The sequence below is a fragment of the Neoarius graeffei genome, chromosome 19 (genome assembly GCF_027579695.1).
Source record: "Neoarius graeffei isolate fNeoGra1 chromosome 19, fNeoGra1.pri, whole genome shotgun sequence".
NCBI classification, from domain to species: Eukaryota; Metazoa; Chordata; class Actinopteri; order Siluriformes; family Ariidae; genus Neoarius; species Neoarius graeffei.
The window spans coordinates 697,845-717,237 of NC_083587.1; the positions used below are offsets into that span (position 1 = coordinate 697,845).

A 19,393-nucleotide genomic window follows, 5' to 3' on the forward strand; every position below is an offset into this window, starting at 1 on the left:
TATCCAGGATTTTGACAAGCTCCTGCAAAACATAAGATTGCTCTGCTAACAATTCTTTCACCGAATTCCCCTTTATAACTTAACAAGCTGGCATAATAGGGGACGTCATGACCCAATGGTTAGAGAGGCAACTTTTGAACGAAAAGGTTGCTGGTTTGGGTCTCTGTATCAGCAGGAATGGCTGAAGTACCCTTAAGCAAGGCACCAAACCCCCAGCTGCTTTCCTGGATCTGTTATATGTCACCCTGGATAAAAGTGGCTCTTTCATGTAATATGTTTTCAAAATTTGTCCATTGGGATTGTTGAAAATAAAATGCCTCAAAATACTGCTGGAAAAGTTTTCAGAACACAGGTTTCAGTGGGCTGGCTGAATCATGTCCTAAATTGGGAATGTTTGAACCATAGACGGTGGCACGGTGGTGTAGTGGTTAGCGCTGTTGCCTCACAGCAAGAAGGTCCTGGGTTCGAGCCCCGGGGCCGGCGAGGGCCTTTCTGTGTGGAGTTTGCATGTTCTCCCCATGTCCGTGTGGGTTAGGGTTATCTCTGGGTGCTCCGGTTTCCCCCACAGTCCAAAGACATGCACGTTAGGTTAACTGGTGACTCTAAATTGACCGTAGGTGTGAGTGTGAATGGTTGTCTGTGTCTATGTGTCAGCCCTGTGATGACCTGGCGACTTGTCCAGGGTGTACCCTGCCTTTCGCCCGTAGTCAGCTGGGATAGGCTCCAGCTTGCCTGCGGCCCTGTAGAAGGATAAAGCGGCATGAGATGAGATGAACCATAGACTATTTTGTTGAAGTATTGTACTTGCATTCTTTTCAAAGAAGAATACTTTTGACCATGCCATCAAAATCGAACCAATTTTCTAACCTTTCCTCAAAACAGACTCTCTGTACTTGAGCATGTCACAACGAAAGGATGATTTGAAGCAGTGGCTGGATCAGAGAAGGTGAATGCCTTCTAATCGGGTTTTCATCTAAGTTTTTACGTTTCCATCCAAGAAGGCAAAGGATGAGAAGTCTAATGCTCTCCTGACTGAACTCTTCAGACGCTAAACTTTACTTTAAAAAAAAGAAAAAAACACTATTGAAGATAAATCAGTCACCATGAACCCTTTTTGGCTGTGTTGTTTCCAGTACAATATAGTAAATGGAATTATTGCAGTAGTATTGCAGTAATCATGGCCTGAGTATGACATTGCTGGCCTATATGTGTACAACTGCTTCTTCACCACACTGAACCTCATACAGTTTAGAATTTAAATTATTATTATTTTAATTTTGATCACAACACAAAGAAATGAAAACTCACTTGGGAATTTTCGGATCCAGCTGGATCCTTTTTCAGCTGTGATGAACTGGGCTAAGAAGTGATGTCAGTGCACACATGCGCTCTGACAAGCTTAGTGTAGATCTCCGGAAGTTGGTATCTCCTCCCCCTCTCTACTGAGGGTCAGCTGCAGGACATGGATGTAGAGTGCCTTCTTAACACCACGCTCAAACCACCTGGGGTCCGTGTCTAGCACTTTAACGTCCTCAATGTTGACGCTGTGGTCAGGACAAGCCTTGTGTATGTGGTATGACACCTCAGAGGAGTTGACTGAGCTAGGATGCCTATGCTCCCTGAACCCCTGTTTGAGGTGCCATACTACATACTCAAGGCCTGTACTGACCACAGTGTCAACATTGAGGACGTTAAAGTGCTAGACAGAGACCCCAGGTGGTTTGAGTGTGGTGTTAAGGAGGCAATCTACATCCGTGCCCTGCAGCCTACATTTTATATAAATCCTTTATGTCACTATTTGTGTCACATGATGGGCAATCAGTGGAAAAGTTGGTTTTTGAGGGTACCCTGTTTTGAGGGTTCAAAGGAAAGGTATATTAAGACATTTTTGAATGTGACAAACACCAGACGGTATGAGCAGGGTATTAATTGAATCAAAGGAACCTGTTGAAAATGTGTGTCCAAAGTCCTGACATGCTTTGACTCTTAAAGAAACAGAAGAGTGGAGCCTGGAAAGCTCAGACAGGAGCACATCAGGGTTTTAATCTGATGGTCCAATGATGAATTCTGTCTTTGTCAGAGGAACAGACTTGTTTATTAGTCAATTGGTCTCCTTGTTCCAATACTGCCTCGCTTCATCTCTTTGAGGCAGTGGCCACAAAAAAAACCAAAAACAAACAAACAGTGGATTATACGCTGAGCTGCAGAGCAGGACTGTGTATGAGCCAGATGTTGGTGTGTGTTTTTTATGCGTGTATGAGTGTGAAACTCACGTGCCATCTGGACTTGTTCATCTACAGGACATGATTCCAACATGTAGATGGTCAGCCTTTTCCCAGCAGATGGTGATGTGGGTCCATCCTGGACACAGAGGAACTCATTCTTCTTCTTTTATTATTATTATTACGACTTATTACTCGTGTTTTGTTCTTACTGTCGTGTCCTTGTCTGGCTGAACTTCACTCACAGGTGACACAGCTGTAGGAGGCACTGCATCAGTTGTAGTTGGAAGTTCTTTTGCAGCTGAAACTGGAACCACAACTGGACTGCTGTCCCCAACTGCAGCTGTCTCAACAGCTGGGACGCTTTCCAGTGCTCGCTCAGCTGAAGGAACGAAAACACATCACAGCTCATTCATTTCAGTGAAAAAAACATTATCGGTATCAATTATACTATGTGCATGCAGTCAGATTCAGAAGTATTGCCATCCTTGGTAAAGATGGGTCAGAAAGGTTATGAAAATTTTATATATATATATATATATATATATATATATATATATATATATATATATATACATATATATATATATATATATATACACACACACACACACACATACAGCACACACAGTATATATCTGGCTTTACATTAACTTTTTTGCTCACCGGCTACTGTGGCTAGTGGTTTTCCTGAGTCACTAGCCATTCAGCCTTTTCACTAGCCACAATTTTGTTGCCAGGAAATCCAAGTTTTTTATTCACCATGATATGTTAAAGTTCAGAAGATCTAGATTTAATTATGAATGGCAGCGTACAATGTATCTCTACAATAGCACTCAAGTATTCAGTGCTGTTAAGGTCGCTCCCTATATGAAAACATGCAACCAATTCAGACAAAAATATAAACATAGTATTCTGTTTATTGAACTCAAATTCAAGCCCCTTACAATATGAAATATCGTATGATATGAAAAATAACATTCAGTACAACTGAACTGATTCTAATATTAAAAGTCCAATTCAAAAAATTTATCATTGAAAAACATTTGATGTTTTGATATGTATATTATGTACTATCTATTAATAGTGTGTGTGTGTGTGTGTGTGTGAGAACATGTGTAGAGAGAAACATTAAATGTCCTCATTACATTCATCATCAGATGAGTCTGAATGGTCCATGAAAAATGGTCTTCGTGACCTGAGGCTTCCAGCAGGCCATAAGTTGATAGCTAGGGTGTAGGGGTCGACCGATAATCGGCCTGGCCGATATATCGGGCCGATATTCTGCATTTTTAGGGTTATCGGTATCGGCCATAATTTCCACCGATATGCCGATAACATGCCTTTTTGCAGCCATTTCGTTCCTAACGCGACTGTCACTGCACGTCCTTTCCTGCACTCACCTCTCTGAGTTCAAGAACACGGTCCCGCCCACCACAACATCTGATTTGTTGTGAACTGTTTCAAGGCGGCCATACGGGCACTCGGGATACAGCCAATCAACACGCGTAGCTAACCGCTGTGAACCGTTTCAAGGCGGTCGTATGGGCACTCGGGCAGAAGCAGATCCCACTTCAAGGTAAGGACACTCTGCTTTTGCCGCAATAAGTCACAAACACACAAGTTGCAAAAGCACAACATCATTATATGTTTACATTCTTCATCTACTACTCGTTAAAATTGTCCATTTGCATCTGTGTAGCCAGGCAAACTTAGCTTACGGAAGGAAGCACTTGAATTAGCCTACAACCAACTAGTCTCGCTGAAACTACATGTAATGTTGTCCATAGTAAGCAGTCCCCAGCATAACGTAGGCTGCAGTCATTTTTAAATCCCCGTCTGGAAACGTTGTGAATGTGTCAGTAGTTCTACTCGAACAGTAGAATGACAGCCATACAGAGAGGTGGTCAAGGGAAGACGAAATAAAACATAGTGTTTGTGTTCTGTAGGCTAGCGCAAGCCTACTGGCTGTTTGTTATGGTGATGAGTAAACTTCATGACGTGACTCGTGCTCAGAAAGCGCATTGCACTTGTATATGTTAGGTAACTTTATAAAGCGCTATTTGAACATTTAAACAAGCCAGGTGTGATATGGTGCTAGTAGGCTATGTAATACTGTAGGGAGTTTGTCAGGACGCTTGTTGTGGGCTCAGTAATTACTTGTGTTGTGGATGCACACTTGCTTGGATAAACGGTAATGAACGAAATACATCAATTAAACTCGACTTAAATGTTCTTATGCTACTTCACATTGCGCTGTAATGTGAGTATTTATAATTCTTGCGCAAGTGATTCTCCTCGCTAGCGCTTCTGATTCGGAAAGCGATATACTCTTAAAGGAGCAGAGCCATAGATGGTTACTTGTTAAGTTGTTACATAATAGGGAGTGATAGCCGACTTTATGTTTGATTTTACTTTTTAAAAAATGCTGCAGGCAGCTCCCTACACTTGATTTGTTATTTAAAAACTACTTGAAGTTGGTAAGTCTTACTTAGTTCTTAGTGTAAAAGAATCCAGAGTGTATTTTCATTTATTTTCCACTGAAAATGGTGAGCTGTAATATAGTAGGGAGTGATTTATTTTTTATTGGTGAATGTTTATTTTATTATTATTTTATTTCTCATTTTATTCTAACTAATGTTTGACTTTATTGTACAAATGCTGCTGGCATCTCCCTGCACAAAATTTCATGTTCAATTTTACAATAAAACATACATTTCATGGATATGAAGGTCTGTGTCAGTGTGTGCTATGTTTAATTTCATGTGAATTATAATGTTTACATTTATCGGTTGCACATATCGGTTATCAGCATCCCAATTCCATAATAATCGGTATTGGTATCGGCCCTGAAAAAAAACATATCGGTCGATCCCTACTAGGGTGAGATCAACTTCTTTCCAATCACGTGAACGTTTCTAAACAGCAGCTCCATCCTCTCCAGCTCAGCCGACTTCATGACAGCCAGGGACTGAAAGCAATGCTGTCCTGTAGTGACCAGCCGTCTTCGCTTGTTTTGATGTTATAGTACCGATGTGTGCATTTGACTTTTCGTGGTCCTTTATAGTTTCCAGTTTAAAATTACTGGTGCCTGTCTTTGCCAGACTTTCTACAGTCTTCGCAGTACATGGTATTTTCGGTTTTGCTATGAACTAGCCAATCTCACCCGAACTTCCATTTGTCATTGAACTGTCTTATCTTCCTATTAGCGTCTTGTTCATCTCCATGGCCGCAGCCAGCTCTGAGGCCCCCGCGGTCCAGACCTCGGTCATTTTTAAGAGATGAAAATACATTGGTACGCTAAATATTCAACTGGATAAAAAATAAAGAATAACATTAAAACATCTCCGTAAAAAGTGCATTGTTAATGATGTTAAACGCTGATTCTGTCTCTGTTTGGTGTGCGTGGCTCTGAGACCAAGAATACAAAAGCGAATAAGCGCATGCGCAACTCGGGGGAGGAACGCAGTGCAGGAGACACAGGGTTTCCATGGTAACCATCAGCGCACTTTCATGAAGCTGTTACATTTACATTTCGAACTTCGTAGTCAGCTGGGATAGGCTCCAGCTTGCCTGCGACCCTGTAGAACAGGATAAAGCGGCAAGAGATAATGAGATGAAAAAATAAATATATTATTTCCCAGCTTAAGGTCGGCCTGTATCGTGAAATACTATGACCTTGGCCCAGAAGCCTCGGTCAGTATTTTCAAGACCTCGGTCAGGGTATTTCACAATATGGACCCCCCCCCCCACCCAGCTGGTAAATAATACACACACACACACGACGGTACTGTTTCATCCCGGGTTATGAGAGATGTGTTACACTCAGTGTGTTTACATGCACATAGAGAGAATCGAATTTCTGCCGTTGCTCGACTGAAATCGAAGTTCAAAATGCCATGTATACACCTTAATTCGGCTGAAATTGAACCGAACTTGATTTCTCGGAATCGAGCTACATGACCTAGATTATGCGATTTCTGCCGAGCTACTTAGTGCATGTATACCCTATTGAGCTATGTATTCGAGCTACTTACTTCAGCACTGCCTCTTCCGGAAGTGACGAGTGACGAGACCACAAGGGAAACACAACAGCCTCGGTCGGCATGACAACGAATCATGACAACGGCATGAATCTTTTCTTTTTGTGGCATTGTTTGCACTGTTAAAATTTAGCTCACTTACTGTATCACCAAATACATCTGTACAGCTGTTGCATAGCTGTGAATTGTGTACATAAGTCATTGAATTTGTGTGTGTGTGTGTGTGTGTGTGTGTGTGTGTGTGTGTGTATATATATATATATATATATATATATATATATATATATATATATATATATGTCCAAAATCTGAAGAATGTCAATAAAAACAAAACAATTGAACTTGTGTGTTTATTAAGACATAAGTTAAATTGTAAGCAAAAAAAAAAATATTTTTTGTAAGCAAAAAATGGACTTTAGAAAAATATTATTGTGCAAAATAAGTTGTCTTACAAAACAGTGGTCTGTGCTGGACAGTTTGTAGCCATACAGTCTGTTAGAGCAAGCCTAACAGCTTGAACACGGAACTGCCAGTGTTGCCAGATTGGGGGTTTTAAGTGCATTTTAGCGGATTTGAACATGTTTTGGGCTGGAATACGTCAGCAGTATCTGGCAACACTATAGCTCTTCTTCATGATGACAACCGGAAGTGTACCAACACGATGGGGCGTGTAGCGCCACGTGTGGCTCGGGTGCACAATGCACCTTGCACAATCGCCCGATTTCACTTGTGCATGTAGGTTTGGATTTCTCTGGCACCCCTGCTGGGACCCTTTGCTCGATTACCGACAGCAGCTCGATTTGGGCATGCATGTAAACGTACTGAGTGATTCTGACAACATGATGACATCGTGGCAACAGCCGACCAAAAAAAAAACAACAAAAAAAAAAAAAAAAAAAAAACTTATGAATGAGTAGGTACGCCTTTTCGACCAACAGGGAACAGGTTCTTGAACCAATTCCATTCAGGATTCTTTGAACAAGAACAGAATCCGTTCTCTGTGGGTCAAAAAGGGGTAACGTCCCAGTTCAGTTATACTAAACATAGGCACAAATGGAACGCTGCTCAGCCAATCAAATTAGTGAGTCAGTATATTACTGAACTGTTGTATAATTAGTTAATTAGCTGATTATAGCTGAACCAGGGGAAAATGGTGCATTCCAGGACCACATTCAGGAACCTGTGGTGTAATGTGAACATGGCCATGTTTTGCCTCTAGTGGCTTTCCATATAGGATGCACCATCAAAACCCTATAGACCCTTTTCACTCACGTGACCTTCGTAAACGCGACCGCCATTTTGGACAAATAACGGTTTATGGCACAGACCCTTTCGGTTCTCGCTTATCTAGCTGCTACAATGACTGCTTAGACTGCAACAATAATACCTAACACACATTTAAATATCCGTCGTAAAGACGTGAAACTCGTCGAGTGACGAGTGTGTTCATTGATAAGCTAACACAATCTAAAAGTAGACATACCATCACACTGCCCTGGCGCTGTGTACAGTTTACCTTCTATGGTTTGTGCACTCACTATTTGCCATTACTTTCTCCAACCCAGTGTTCGAACTATGCCGATATTTTCGGGGGGGGGTCCCTTTTTTTCCCTTGGGGGGGGGGGGGGGGGGGGGTGCTTGTGCTTGTCTCAGAGCGCGGATCTCCAAACACATGAGAAGCCTATCTTACGCACATATCACACGGACTCCACACCTCTACACACGCATCGCGTCTGAAGTCATAACTCATCAGGGGAAATCGTGTCCGCATTGGCATGTTCAAAAAACAACCTCGTGTCAACAATGATACCACATGCAAGAAAAAAAAAAAAAAACAGTCAGGCTACTCAACACATCTGATCCACAGCAGCACCAAAGCATCACTGGAAATCATGTCAACAACCAATCTTCCATTTCAACACGCGTCAACAAACAAATGGCACCACAAACATGAACGAATCGGTCAGGCTACCGATTCCAAACCCACAGCAGACGAATAATTAAATACATCTTACCTTAAAGCAGAATCAACCACAAAGGAAGTGTGTTGGCACTGTTGGCACACTTCCTTTCTACTAGTTTGTGTCCCCAACCTGGCAGCAGCAGTCGTTGTCATATCGGTTTATTTTATCTTTGATGTAAACACAACACTTCGGATATGCAAATGCTTCCCGTTACACACGATTGCTATGTCAATAAACATCATTTTGCCAATATTTTAGAGACCATCCATCTTCTCCGTCAGTCAGCATCTGTCGGGATCCGATAAAATGATAAATCTTGCCTTGTGTGTTGATGGTTACTACATCCAGGTGCACAACAATATAATGGCATGATGGAAGTCTTGCTGAAAGTAAAAACTTTCTTTGATGGCTATATTCCTTTTGATGCTTCGCCGTCGTTCCTCGTTGTTGGCTGTGGTAGACTACTGGTAGTTCATGTCCAAAATGGTGGCGCGTTTGTTGTGACGTCACGTGGGAAGGGTCTATATTCAACATCTTGAAAGAGGCTAAAGAGGAGCTCAAGAGGAGCTCATATGACTATCTGAGCAGATCGGGTTTACTTTCAGGTTTACTCCGGACTACATGTGCAGCAGCGCAGTTGTAGCCTGCCTTGTTTGTGATTTTAAAAATACAGTAAATCAGTCGATAAGCCAAAGCAATAGAGTGGAAAGTTTCAACTTATGTTTGCCTTGGATAACTTTGCCTAAAACATGGTGGTGTATACTGATTTTTTTCCCAGAATGTTTTGTGTGTCGGTGTAACGGATGCCAGATTGTTAAATGTATCTCAGTTCCATAGGCTACATGGTTAGGGGATCTTTTGTCCTCATTGCTTGGGCCAGATCAAACCATTAAACAAGCTTAAACTATTCTTACTCTTGCCACATACATGATTTTTTTTTCAAAACTGATGATATTCAGTTCAAACACTTAAAAGTAATTTCAGGAATAGATCTCATGTGTGATGTGTAATTCACCGTCTCATTTAAATATGGCGGAAATGTTTCGGCGTGCGCTTTGCACATCACGGACCTCTGTGATTTTAAAATTCTGCTCCGGCCCTGATCATCTCTGCCCCTTTTTCCCTGAGCAGCAGGGTTTGAAACTCCAGCTATATGCCGCCACATAGTGCGCTTGTCAGTCGTCAGCAACTTTGTTGCTTCGTTCATTAACCACATGTTACCGTATCACTGATTTTACCTGAGATGTTAAAGTATGTTCTAAACAATTCTAACATGTTGTCAGAATGTTTATGCAGGTGCTCATGGGAGTTGTAGGCGTGTAATGTTACATTGCAATGCGTTTATTATATCAGATGCCTTCAGAGAGGCGGCACGGTGGTGTAGTGGTTAGCGCTGTCGCCTTACAGCAAGAAGGTCCTGGGTTCGAGCCCTGTGGCCGGCGAGGGCCTTTCTGTGCGGAGTTTGCATGTTCTCCCCGTGTCCGCGTGGGTTTCCTCTGGGTGCTCCGGTTTCCCCCACAGTCCAAAGACATGCAGGTTAGGTTAACTGGTGACTCTAAATTGACCGTAGGTGTGAGTGTGAATGGTTGTCTGTGTCTATGTTTCAGCCCTGTGATGACCTGGCGACTTGTCCAGGGTGTACCCCGCCTTTCGCCTGTAGTCAGCTGGGATAGGCTCCAGCTTGCCTGTGACCCTGTAGAAGGATAAAGCGGCTAGAGATAATGAGATGAGATGAGATGCCTTCAGAGAAAACTACAATTAAAATATATTGTCATACCACAGAATAAACCACCCGCCAAAGTGGCTAGTGAGACTAAAGTCATTACCCGCCAAAGCCCAATTTTACCCGCATTTGGCGGGTGCTAATGTAAAGCCCTGATTTTATATATATTCTAAGAGAATTTTAAAAACTTCAAAAAAATTAAGCTTTTTAGAGGCACAGATTTTAACTTATCCATGTATGAAAGCAGTAACATCATACATAAGTCACACATGGATCCTTGAGCAGGCTATAAACTGGTATTAAAAATGCAGAAATAGTGTTGGGAACAGCGTTCTCCTGTCTTTTGTATGGTTTGTACTGTCTTACCATCAGCTCGATGCAGAAAGTTGACGAAAGTGTAGCCGCGTGAGGAGAAGGTCTTCTTGTCCCTGCACATGTGGACAGAGTGAATAGGTCCTGCACGGCTCACCATCTCCACCAACATCATCTCAGTGACATCAGGGTGCAGATCACCCACATACAGTGAGGTCATTGTGGAGTTTGAGTTCATTTTACCTAGAGAGAGAGAGAGAAAAATCAGACTTTCAGTGGTGGAGAAAAGCAAGGAGACCAACTGAATGATGGACAGAACATTGTCAGCATCGACACGGTAACCACCTGTTTTAAACAGACAAAGCTGAGGATAAGAACACTAAAATGCATTTCTTGATGGAGACTGGAGGAATCGTAAAACGTAAGGACCTATGTAAAGGCTGAAGGTGGGTTTCCCAAAAGCATCGCAGCAAAAAGATTATCGTTAAATGGTAGAGCAAGCACCACAATGCACTCTCTCTCTCCTCGTGAAGAATGTCTTAGCGTTAAGAGGCTTTTGGGAAACCCAGCCCTGATCAGTATGAAGGTAAAGAAGAAGGAATGAGAATACACAGTTATGAGATTAGTGTGTGTTGTGTTAGTAGACTATTAAAACTTAAAAAATACAAACCACTCAGTTAGTACAAGGTGACTTACTACGAAGGAGAAGATTATACCGCTGATAGTCACTGATAAATTGCTGATAATCGCTGTTACTCGCTCTGAAGGTTTGTGTCGCTCTGAAGCTCTGTGTGGATGTGTGGCTCTTATATAGCTGCAGATTTTGAAACACAACTAATTAAACTGTTTTCATTTAAACTAATTAAACTGTCCGAAGCATGTGAGCTGGGTTTTCTCCTAAACTTTAGGGGAAAACCCAGGTCACGTGACCAGGTGCCATCAGCTCCCTGAGAGAGAGAGAGAGAGAGAGAGCATCCTGATCACTCTGTGTTGCTCAGTAGCCCATTCAGTGTTCTGTGTGGGTGGCTTTGCATCTTCTGTCCCAGACCGAGAGCTCATAGGCTCATCAGAGTGAAGCCATCTGGCCGCCATCTTACCCCTCACATCGCGTGGATTTGGTTTGTGTGTTAAACCGTCATATCTGATCAAACTGGCCCCAAGACAAGTTTCTCCTGACTTTTTTCCCACTACTATAATTATTTTTACAGAAATTATTTCAGTTTATCTTTCTCTTACAGTCAGGTCTGAACAGTATTCATTTGTCACATAATTCACTGTCACAATATTCATGCAGCTTGTGACCAATAAATGCTGTTAAGACCTGACTGTGAGAATGAAGTGAAAATGGCAAATAACATGAGAAAATAATCCTGCTTCAACAACTGTCCTAAACAGAAAGGAAGGATAGCCTTTGTGTTGGTATTTAGATAGATAGATAGATAGATAGATAGATAGATAGATAGATAGATAGATAGATAGATAGATAGATAGATAGATAGATAGTCAGTCAAACTATACAAAACAGAAAAATAAGCTGAAATAATTGATTGAGTTTATTTGCAACAAAGAGATAGACAAACTAAAAATTTACAAGTGCATAAAGCATAAAAACAACAAAAATACAAATGAAACTTAATAGAATGTAATTGATATTTTAAAATATAGTTGCAGGATAAAAACGCAATAAAGAGAAAACAGTCTCTTATGGTATTTCCATTGTGGTCCTACAGTATATATTGTTAGTCACTAGATGTGATTTGTCGACGACAAAATTAAAATAATATTTAAAATCACAGAATCATCAAAATATTATAATAACTGATTAAATTGAGTATAATGAATATATAAAAGTTGCAAAAATTATAAGATGACATAACTCAATCAATATTATTTAAAAATTAAAAATACATTTAAGGTGTGTCAAACAGTAGAAAAAATATGAACAATCAGAATCAGAAGCACTTTATTGCCAGGTATGTTACACACACGAGGAATTTGACTCTGCTTCGACTTAGCTTTCATAGTACAGACAGAAAAAAGTACGAGAGAGCAAAGTCCCGTGGCAGCCATCTGCGGCGCCATCTTGGATGGAAAACAGGAACAAACAGGAAAGTCAGAAATAAAACATTAAGAACATAAGCATATAAACTGAATATAATTACAACTAAAAAGTAAAAAAAATAAATGTGCATAAAAAACAAATAAGCAAGTTAGCATAAGATTGCGCAACACAGATTAGAATATAATATCACATGTCTAGCATTGTTAAGTATAAATTAAATACAATGGACTAAAAGAGATATCACATATAAACTGACAAATATCACAAATAAAATTAAATACAAAGTGAGTGTAAATAAACTCTTGTAAACAAGGATAAAATGAAAAAGGGTAGAAAATGAAAGGTACCAAATGCCAAGGGGAAGAGAAATTCGGGCAAGAAGACCTGGAAAAATGAAAAGATTAATAAAAAATGAAGACACCATTTTCGCTATTTTCAATTTCCTGTAAAAAGTACTCCTTGACCTTAAATTTGAACAATTTTGAATCAATAATTTGGGTCAAGGAGGTAGAAAGTGCATTCCAAAGGGTTTTTGCAACATGACCAAAATAAACTTTACCATTTGAATTTACTCTGTTTATAACAAAATTTGATGCACTTCTCCTTGTCTGGTAATGGTGATGCTGGTTTACCAGAGTAAAGCCCTTGTACATATAGCTAGCAGCATTGCCCAGAACAATTCTGTGAGTGTGTGAGAGTATAATTTGATCTACCCTTTTTTCAACTGGAAGCCAATTTATCTGTCTAAATTCTGAAGCAGCGATATGAGAACGAGGAGAGAGGCCAAGAACAAATCTTATAATTTTGCTTTGCAAAATTTGAATTTGTCTCTAAAAGTGAGACTTTTATACCACCAACAACAAGAATAATCGAAGTGACACTGAATCAAAGCCAAAGCCAAGAGTTTTTTCATAGACCCAATGAGAAATTTGCTTTGCCTGAACAAAATTTTAGTCTAGATGTACCTTTTTTGATCCAATTTGCAGCCATTAGATGACCAGTAAGACACTGGTCAATTTCAGCCCCTAGATATTTAACAGAAGATTTAGGTTGAATTTGGACCCCATTGCAAGTTATACAAAGTGCCGAATTTTGAGATGTTTTTTTTTTTTATGTTTTTGTACTGTATGCCATACTGATTAAAATTAAAATAGAAAAATGCTTGAAACATTTTAGTTTATGTGTAATGAGTCTATAATATATAACATTTTCACTTTCTTAAATAACTGATGGAAAATATTGAACTTTTTCACAATATTCTAATTTTTTGAGATGCACTAGTATATCTTGAGGAAACTTCACCGGTTAAATTTTCGGCAGTCCTGAAATAAATCCACATATATAGTAGCCTGTACACAAAAAACTGGTAATTTAAGTGTTGTTTAGTAAAAATAAATAAGTAACACTTCAGGATGATTCTGAAGAAGAGTGGTTACCCACTCTCCAGGACAGGTTTATTTCTAAAACAAAGCTGTATTTCTCTGAGAAAGGCGAGTTTTGTGCGGGAAAAACTGGAGCTAGCTTGTTGGCTAATCCGTCAGAGGGTGCGCCTGCGCTTCAGCTGGGAAACAGAAACACGGCGCGTGAGGCAGAGCTTCTCTCAAAACTGCAACGGGTTTTTTTCTGAATAAGCGTCCATTATGTTTTCCTCAGGAAAAAAAAAAGTTTTATACCGAAAATACTCCCATGTTCCCGCAGACGCTTCCTTCAAATGATAAACTTTCCCTCGTCCAGGTGATGATGATGAAAATTCGTCTTCAGATTAGCGTCTTCACCACTCATTCCCTCAGGCACTGCCGTGGAACGGGACAGGACAGATCGCTCGGGCGACGTCAGTAAAATTAATTATAGTTTTAAAAGAGCCATTCATGAGTTCAAAAAACGATCAGAGACTGAACTGGAAAAAAAACCAATAACAGTGAAGAGGAGCGCTATAAAGATATGTAAGGAACAGGGTGGCTGGACAGTCCGGCTTTTGAATGCCCTGTCCGGCATCCGGTGCAGCATCAAGCTGGACGCGTGTTTGTCCTCCATTTTGAGGCACTCGGCTTGAAGAGCGAAGTTCTAAAATCTTTGCTGGGACGCAATACAACGTAACGTATCTGGTCTAACAAATGATTGGCTAAGAGCGGTGTCAGATAAATATCTGCTATATCATTGGTTAAAAACATAAACAAGGCTCCATGTGCTGCTATGTCATATGTATGCCGGCTTCATTGACAAAGTTAGCATCATGCCAAAATGTTCAATTAATCTCATCTCATTATCTGTAGCCGCTTTATCCTGTTCTACAGGGTCGCAGGCGAGCTGGAGCCTATCCCAGCTGACTACGGGCGAAAGGCGGGGTACACCCTGGACAAGTCGCCAGGTCATCACAGGGCTGACACAGACACAGACAACCATTCACACTCACATTCACACCTATGCTCAATTTAGAGTCACCAGTTAACCTAACCTGCATGTCTTTGGACTGTGGGGGAAACCGGAGCACTCGGAGGAAACCCACACAGACACGGGGAGAACATGCAAACTCCGCACAGAAAGGCCCTCACCAGCCACGGGGCTCGAACCCGGACCTTCTTGCTGTGAGGCGACAGCGCTAACCACTACACCACCGTGCCGCCCACTTATTATTATTATATATCAAAAATTTGAATTTGGTGAAAATGGATTTTTTTAAACCCCTGGAGTTTAAAAATACTTGAGAGACAGAACAAAAATTTGGAAATATAAAATATGGGTCTTGGGGATTACTGAAAAAAAGTTACAAGTTCCTAATTGCTATCCCACATTGGATTTCTTGCTACTGAAAATGGCATGTTTTAGAAATCGGCGAATTTCAAAACCCTATTACAGACAAACTAGGAATAGTGGAGACTTGGTAAAACTGAAATTGGTAGATATTTCTGTGTAGATTTGAATAACATTCTTAGTTTAAGCATTACTGCCACAGGCAAGCTTCCAGAATGAATTAAAAATGCAAAAAATGCAAATTTGTCTTTTTAAATTCCTTGTTAAAATCACCATCTAATATACAATGACCACTGAAATTCTAAGTTGAAGCTTGTAGTACAAGACATTGAGTCTCTCTGTGCAAAATTTTAGGTTTCTATCTTGCATAATAAAGATTATATTACACTTTGAAATATGTATGTTTTGAGCAAAATACAAAAAAATCAAATGCCTGTATCTCTGAAACCGTTGGAGATAGGAAGCTCAAATTTTGGGGATTAACTTCTTTTAATAGTAAGTCTGAGCCCTCCAAATTTCATTGAAATCTGAGATGGTCGAGCATAAATTTGTCAGATATTTGTTGATTTGGCATGGAATGACCCGCATGCAAATTGGCCGCAGGGCAATCTGTCAATATTTTTATGGACAGCAGGTACACATATGGTGTTGTGCATGATTTTGGCACCATTTGGAAACAGAAATTTTCTTGCTAGCACAGGATCTCCCATTGCACATCATAAACTGGTCTCTGAGTTGTTGGATGCTATTTTACTCCCTAGAGCCATTGCTGTGTGTAAGTGTGCTGCCCATACTAATAATACTGATCTTGTGTCTCAAGAAAATGCCAGGGCAGACGCAGCAGCTAAGTGTGCAGCCTCAGCTTCCAGTTCACCCTCTAACCTTGCATTTCCTCAGGTTTCCACCCCCTGTTTACAGCGAGCAGACCTTCAGAGCACTGCCACCCAGGACAAGAGACGAGTCTGGAAACTGGCAAGCTGTATCTTTGCAAACTTGGTCTGGGTTTGTCCCTCGGGCCGTCCCTGTCTACCAAAACACATGTTCCCTTTCTATGCAAAATTGGCACATGGGCTCACCCATGTGTCAAAAGAGGGGATGGTAGCAGAAGTAACAAAGGGATGGTTCACAAAGGGGTTTTCAAATTATGCTGCGAAATTTTGCAAGCAATGCTTGATATGTGCACAACATAATGCAGGTCAAGATATCAAACTAACTCAAGCAGCACACCCAATACAAGACAAACCGTTTGATCATCTCCAAATGGACTTCATTGAACTGACACCGAGTGAGGGAAAAAGGTACTGCCTGGTAATAGTTGACATGTTTTCAAAATGGGTTGAAGTATTCCCCACAGCTAAACAAGACTCAGAAGCAGTAGTCAAAGCACTCCTGAGAGACATAATTTCTAGGTGGGGTATACCTAGCAAAATCTCAATGGACAATGGAGCGCCCTTTGTTAATGCAGCCCTAAAGAAAATAGGAGCATTCCTAGGGATAGACCTGAACCAACATTGTGCCTACCATTCTGCCAGCGCGGGAGCAGTGGATAGAGAAAATGGGTCCCTTAAAAATAAACTAAGCAAAGCTTGTGCAGAAACAGGGCTAGAATAGACAAAGGTCCTCCCTGTAGTACTCACACAAATGAGGATGCAAACTAGGCCTAAACATGGGTTAAGCCCATTCGAAATTCTGTTTGGATGAGTACTCAACACAGAGATAGGGCCAGCCCAAGGAACACTGCTGGACACCACACTGTGTGATGATGCAATGTTGAATTACTGTGCAACACTGTCCTCTGCTTTGAAATCTATCCACAAACAGGTGAAAGGAGCACTTCCTAAGCCTGCTGAGGGACCTCTGCACGATCTACAACCAGAAGATTGGATAGTGGTGAAGGAATTCCGACGAACCAAGTGGAACAAGCCACGGTGGAATGGCCCATTCCAGGTCCTGCTCACGACCCCAACGGCAGTGAAGGTCACAGGCAGAGTGACGTGGATCCACGCCTAGCCACTGCAGGAGGGTTCCTGAACTGACTGAGCAGGAGGAAGAGGAAGGCCTGAAGGATCTGGGCGCTGACTAAAGCACGCGAGGAAGAAAAGCATCACTGCATGGAACAGCGCGAGTATCATATCAATCACGAACGCACCCTCAATAGGGAAGAGTATTTCAGTGTCTAGCCGATAGATAAGTCTTAGGGTTTCGAGTTTCCTCCAAGTCCCGGTGAGGTGGGACAAGGGCTGATAGGGCGTGCCCGCCCTCTGAGCACCAATACACGTCAAGAAGGGCGAGGGTTGACTCGGAGACATAGTTAACATAAGATGAAGTGGGTAAATCATAAGCTAGGTCCCAGTCGCGGGCCTGAGCATCCTGATCCTGCTGGGGCTCACGGGAGGATTCATGTGGTGGTCAATACAGGGAACCCAGGCTGACACAGAGTCAAAGACAGTTGGTGGCATTGGTTCAGTGGATGGAAGACTCTGATTCCATCCACCATACTGGTCCTGGGCTTAGTGATTGTGATGCTATGTTTGCTCCCTGATTTTTGTCCATGTTGTATGTCTGTTTCAGAGGCAGCTGACAAATACTGGTTACCAGATGGTGAAAATAGACCCAGACGACTTGCCTGACTGGCCTCCAAACCCACACGAAGACTATAACCCACTGTTTGACGACGTCAGCACAGCTGATATGAAATTAGCCCTAGCTTAAAACACTCTCATTTGTGGTTGTTTTCTGTTCTATTGTTTCCTGATCTATGTATATAGCTTGCTAGCATTAACTTAAGACGTCTATGTCTTACAAAACAGCTTTAGCATTATCCCTGTACACTCAATGACGTGTTAAGTCAAATCTCTCCAGGAACTCTTACCACTGAAATTGTGTACATTTCTTTCCTTTCGCAATTATTATCCTGTAGGATAAAAAGGGGGAAATGTGAAGGAAATTTAGTGAATGAACATTCCTATTCTCTGTGTTTCTGTTTGTTGAGCTCAAGTGGCATAGTGTACTGAGAAAAGTTGTTTTCCCACAAGCTGTAATCGCCTTTCTGTGTCCTTGGCTGGTGATAAGCAGGCTGCCATGCTTATGTTTCATGTTACATTATGCCTAACCACGCATCCGCTGCGCATCTCAGAGCACACCAGGTGCATGCCCCAACAAAGAACCAATGTTTAGCCTCATTAGCAAACCTCGAGCCAATCACGTGCAGACGCGAGCAGTGAGCGAATGCCTTTAGAGTATAATAGATAACAACCACTAAGACGAGTGTGCACTCTCGGCATCACCTGAGGTGGTGTCGTCGTCTTCTTTCCTTTTCCTGTTTTATAAGATCTACTATAATAAATAACTGAAAAGACAACTACTAAGCATTAGGGTGCATCAGTTGCCCCCTAAAAATGAAAAGTTCCTCTGATCATGATGCATTTTTGTTTTTATGTTCCTTTTGGTAAGAAAACACACTGGGTGAAATATTTTGACAAAATTCAAAAGTTTAATGGTGGCACCAGGAGCTCAAAGTTATGGAAAAAGCTGCTATTTTATGACAAAATTTCGATCACTTTTCATGAAACATTATGGCACCTTATAGAATATACCAAATATCTTAGATACACATTTTTAGTACATATTCTAAATATATTATCAAGCACAGTTTGAGTTTTAGCTGTTCATTGAATCATTGTTCAACTACTTTTAAACAATACAAATGTATTATGAATCACATTAATGCTTCTCAATCCCTTGCAAGTGTTCTTAACATGATCTCTGGGTCACAAGAAATCAATAAATGGAGTCCAACATTGTGGTTTAAACCTTATGTGAAAACATAAAATAAGCGTTTTTTGGCAAAAAATGAACCTCATGGTGCCACCATTAGACTTTTGAATATGGTCAAAAAATTTTACAGGATGTCTTTATTGGTGAAAAATAACACCCAAACAAAAATGCATCAGATTTTATGAAAGTGAGGGCAACTGATGCACCCTACTAAGCATTCTGAAGTGTTGATTAGAAGTTTCTGTTACAGTTATCTGATTGAAGAATCATACAGACAAGTATACAAGTTGAAGATTTTGCTGAGGAAATAAGTGAAATTAGTTCGGTCTCTCTAAAGGGTGTAAAACAAAAATCATTGCTCTGATGTAGTTCTATTGTTCTCTACAGGGATACTTATCAAATTGCCTAGATTCAAATTAATAGTTTGATATTTTTGCCTGATATTTTCAATTTTTCCACTGAAAAAACTTAAGTCATCGCTATTACGTACATACTGAAGGCATGCATGTTTTGTTGTGGCAACTCTCTAACTCTCCAAG

At 40.9% G+C, this 19,393-nt stretch overlaps 1 protein-coding gene across 1 annotated transcript in view; it reads left to right on the top strand.

Annotated features, from left to right (window-relative positions):
- Positions 1-19,393, top strand: part of LOC132867784 (histone H3-like) — a 1,068,851-nt gene that overhangs the window by 28,563 nt on the left and 1,020,895 nt on the right. Inside the window, exon 2 of the mRNA XM_060900787.1 lies at positions 15,839-15,850. Coding sequence (XP_060756770.1) covers positions 15,839-15,850 — 12 coding nt within the window. The remainder of the gene's footprint in view (positions 1-15,838; positions 15,851-19,393) is intronic.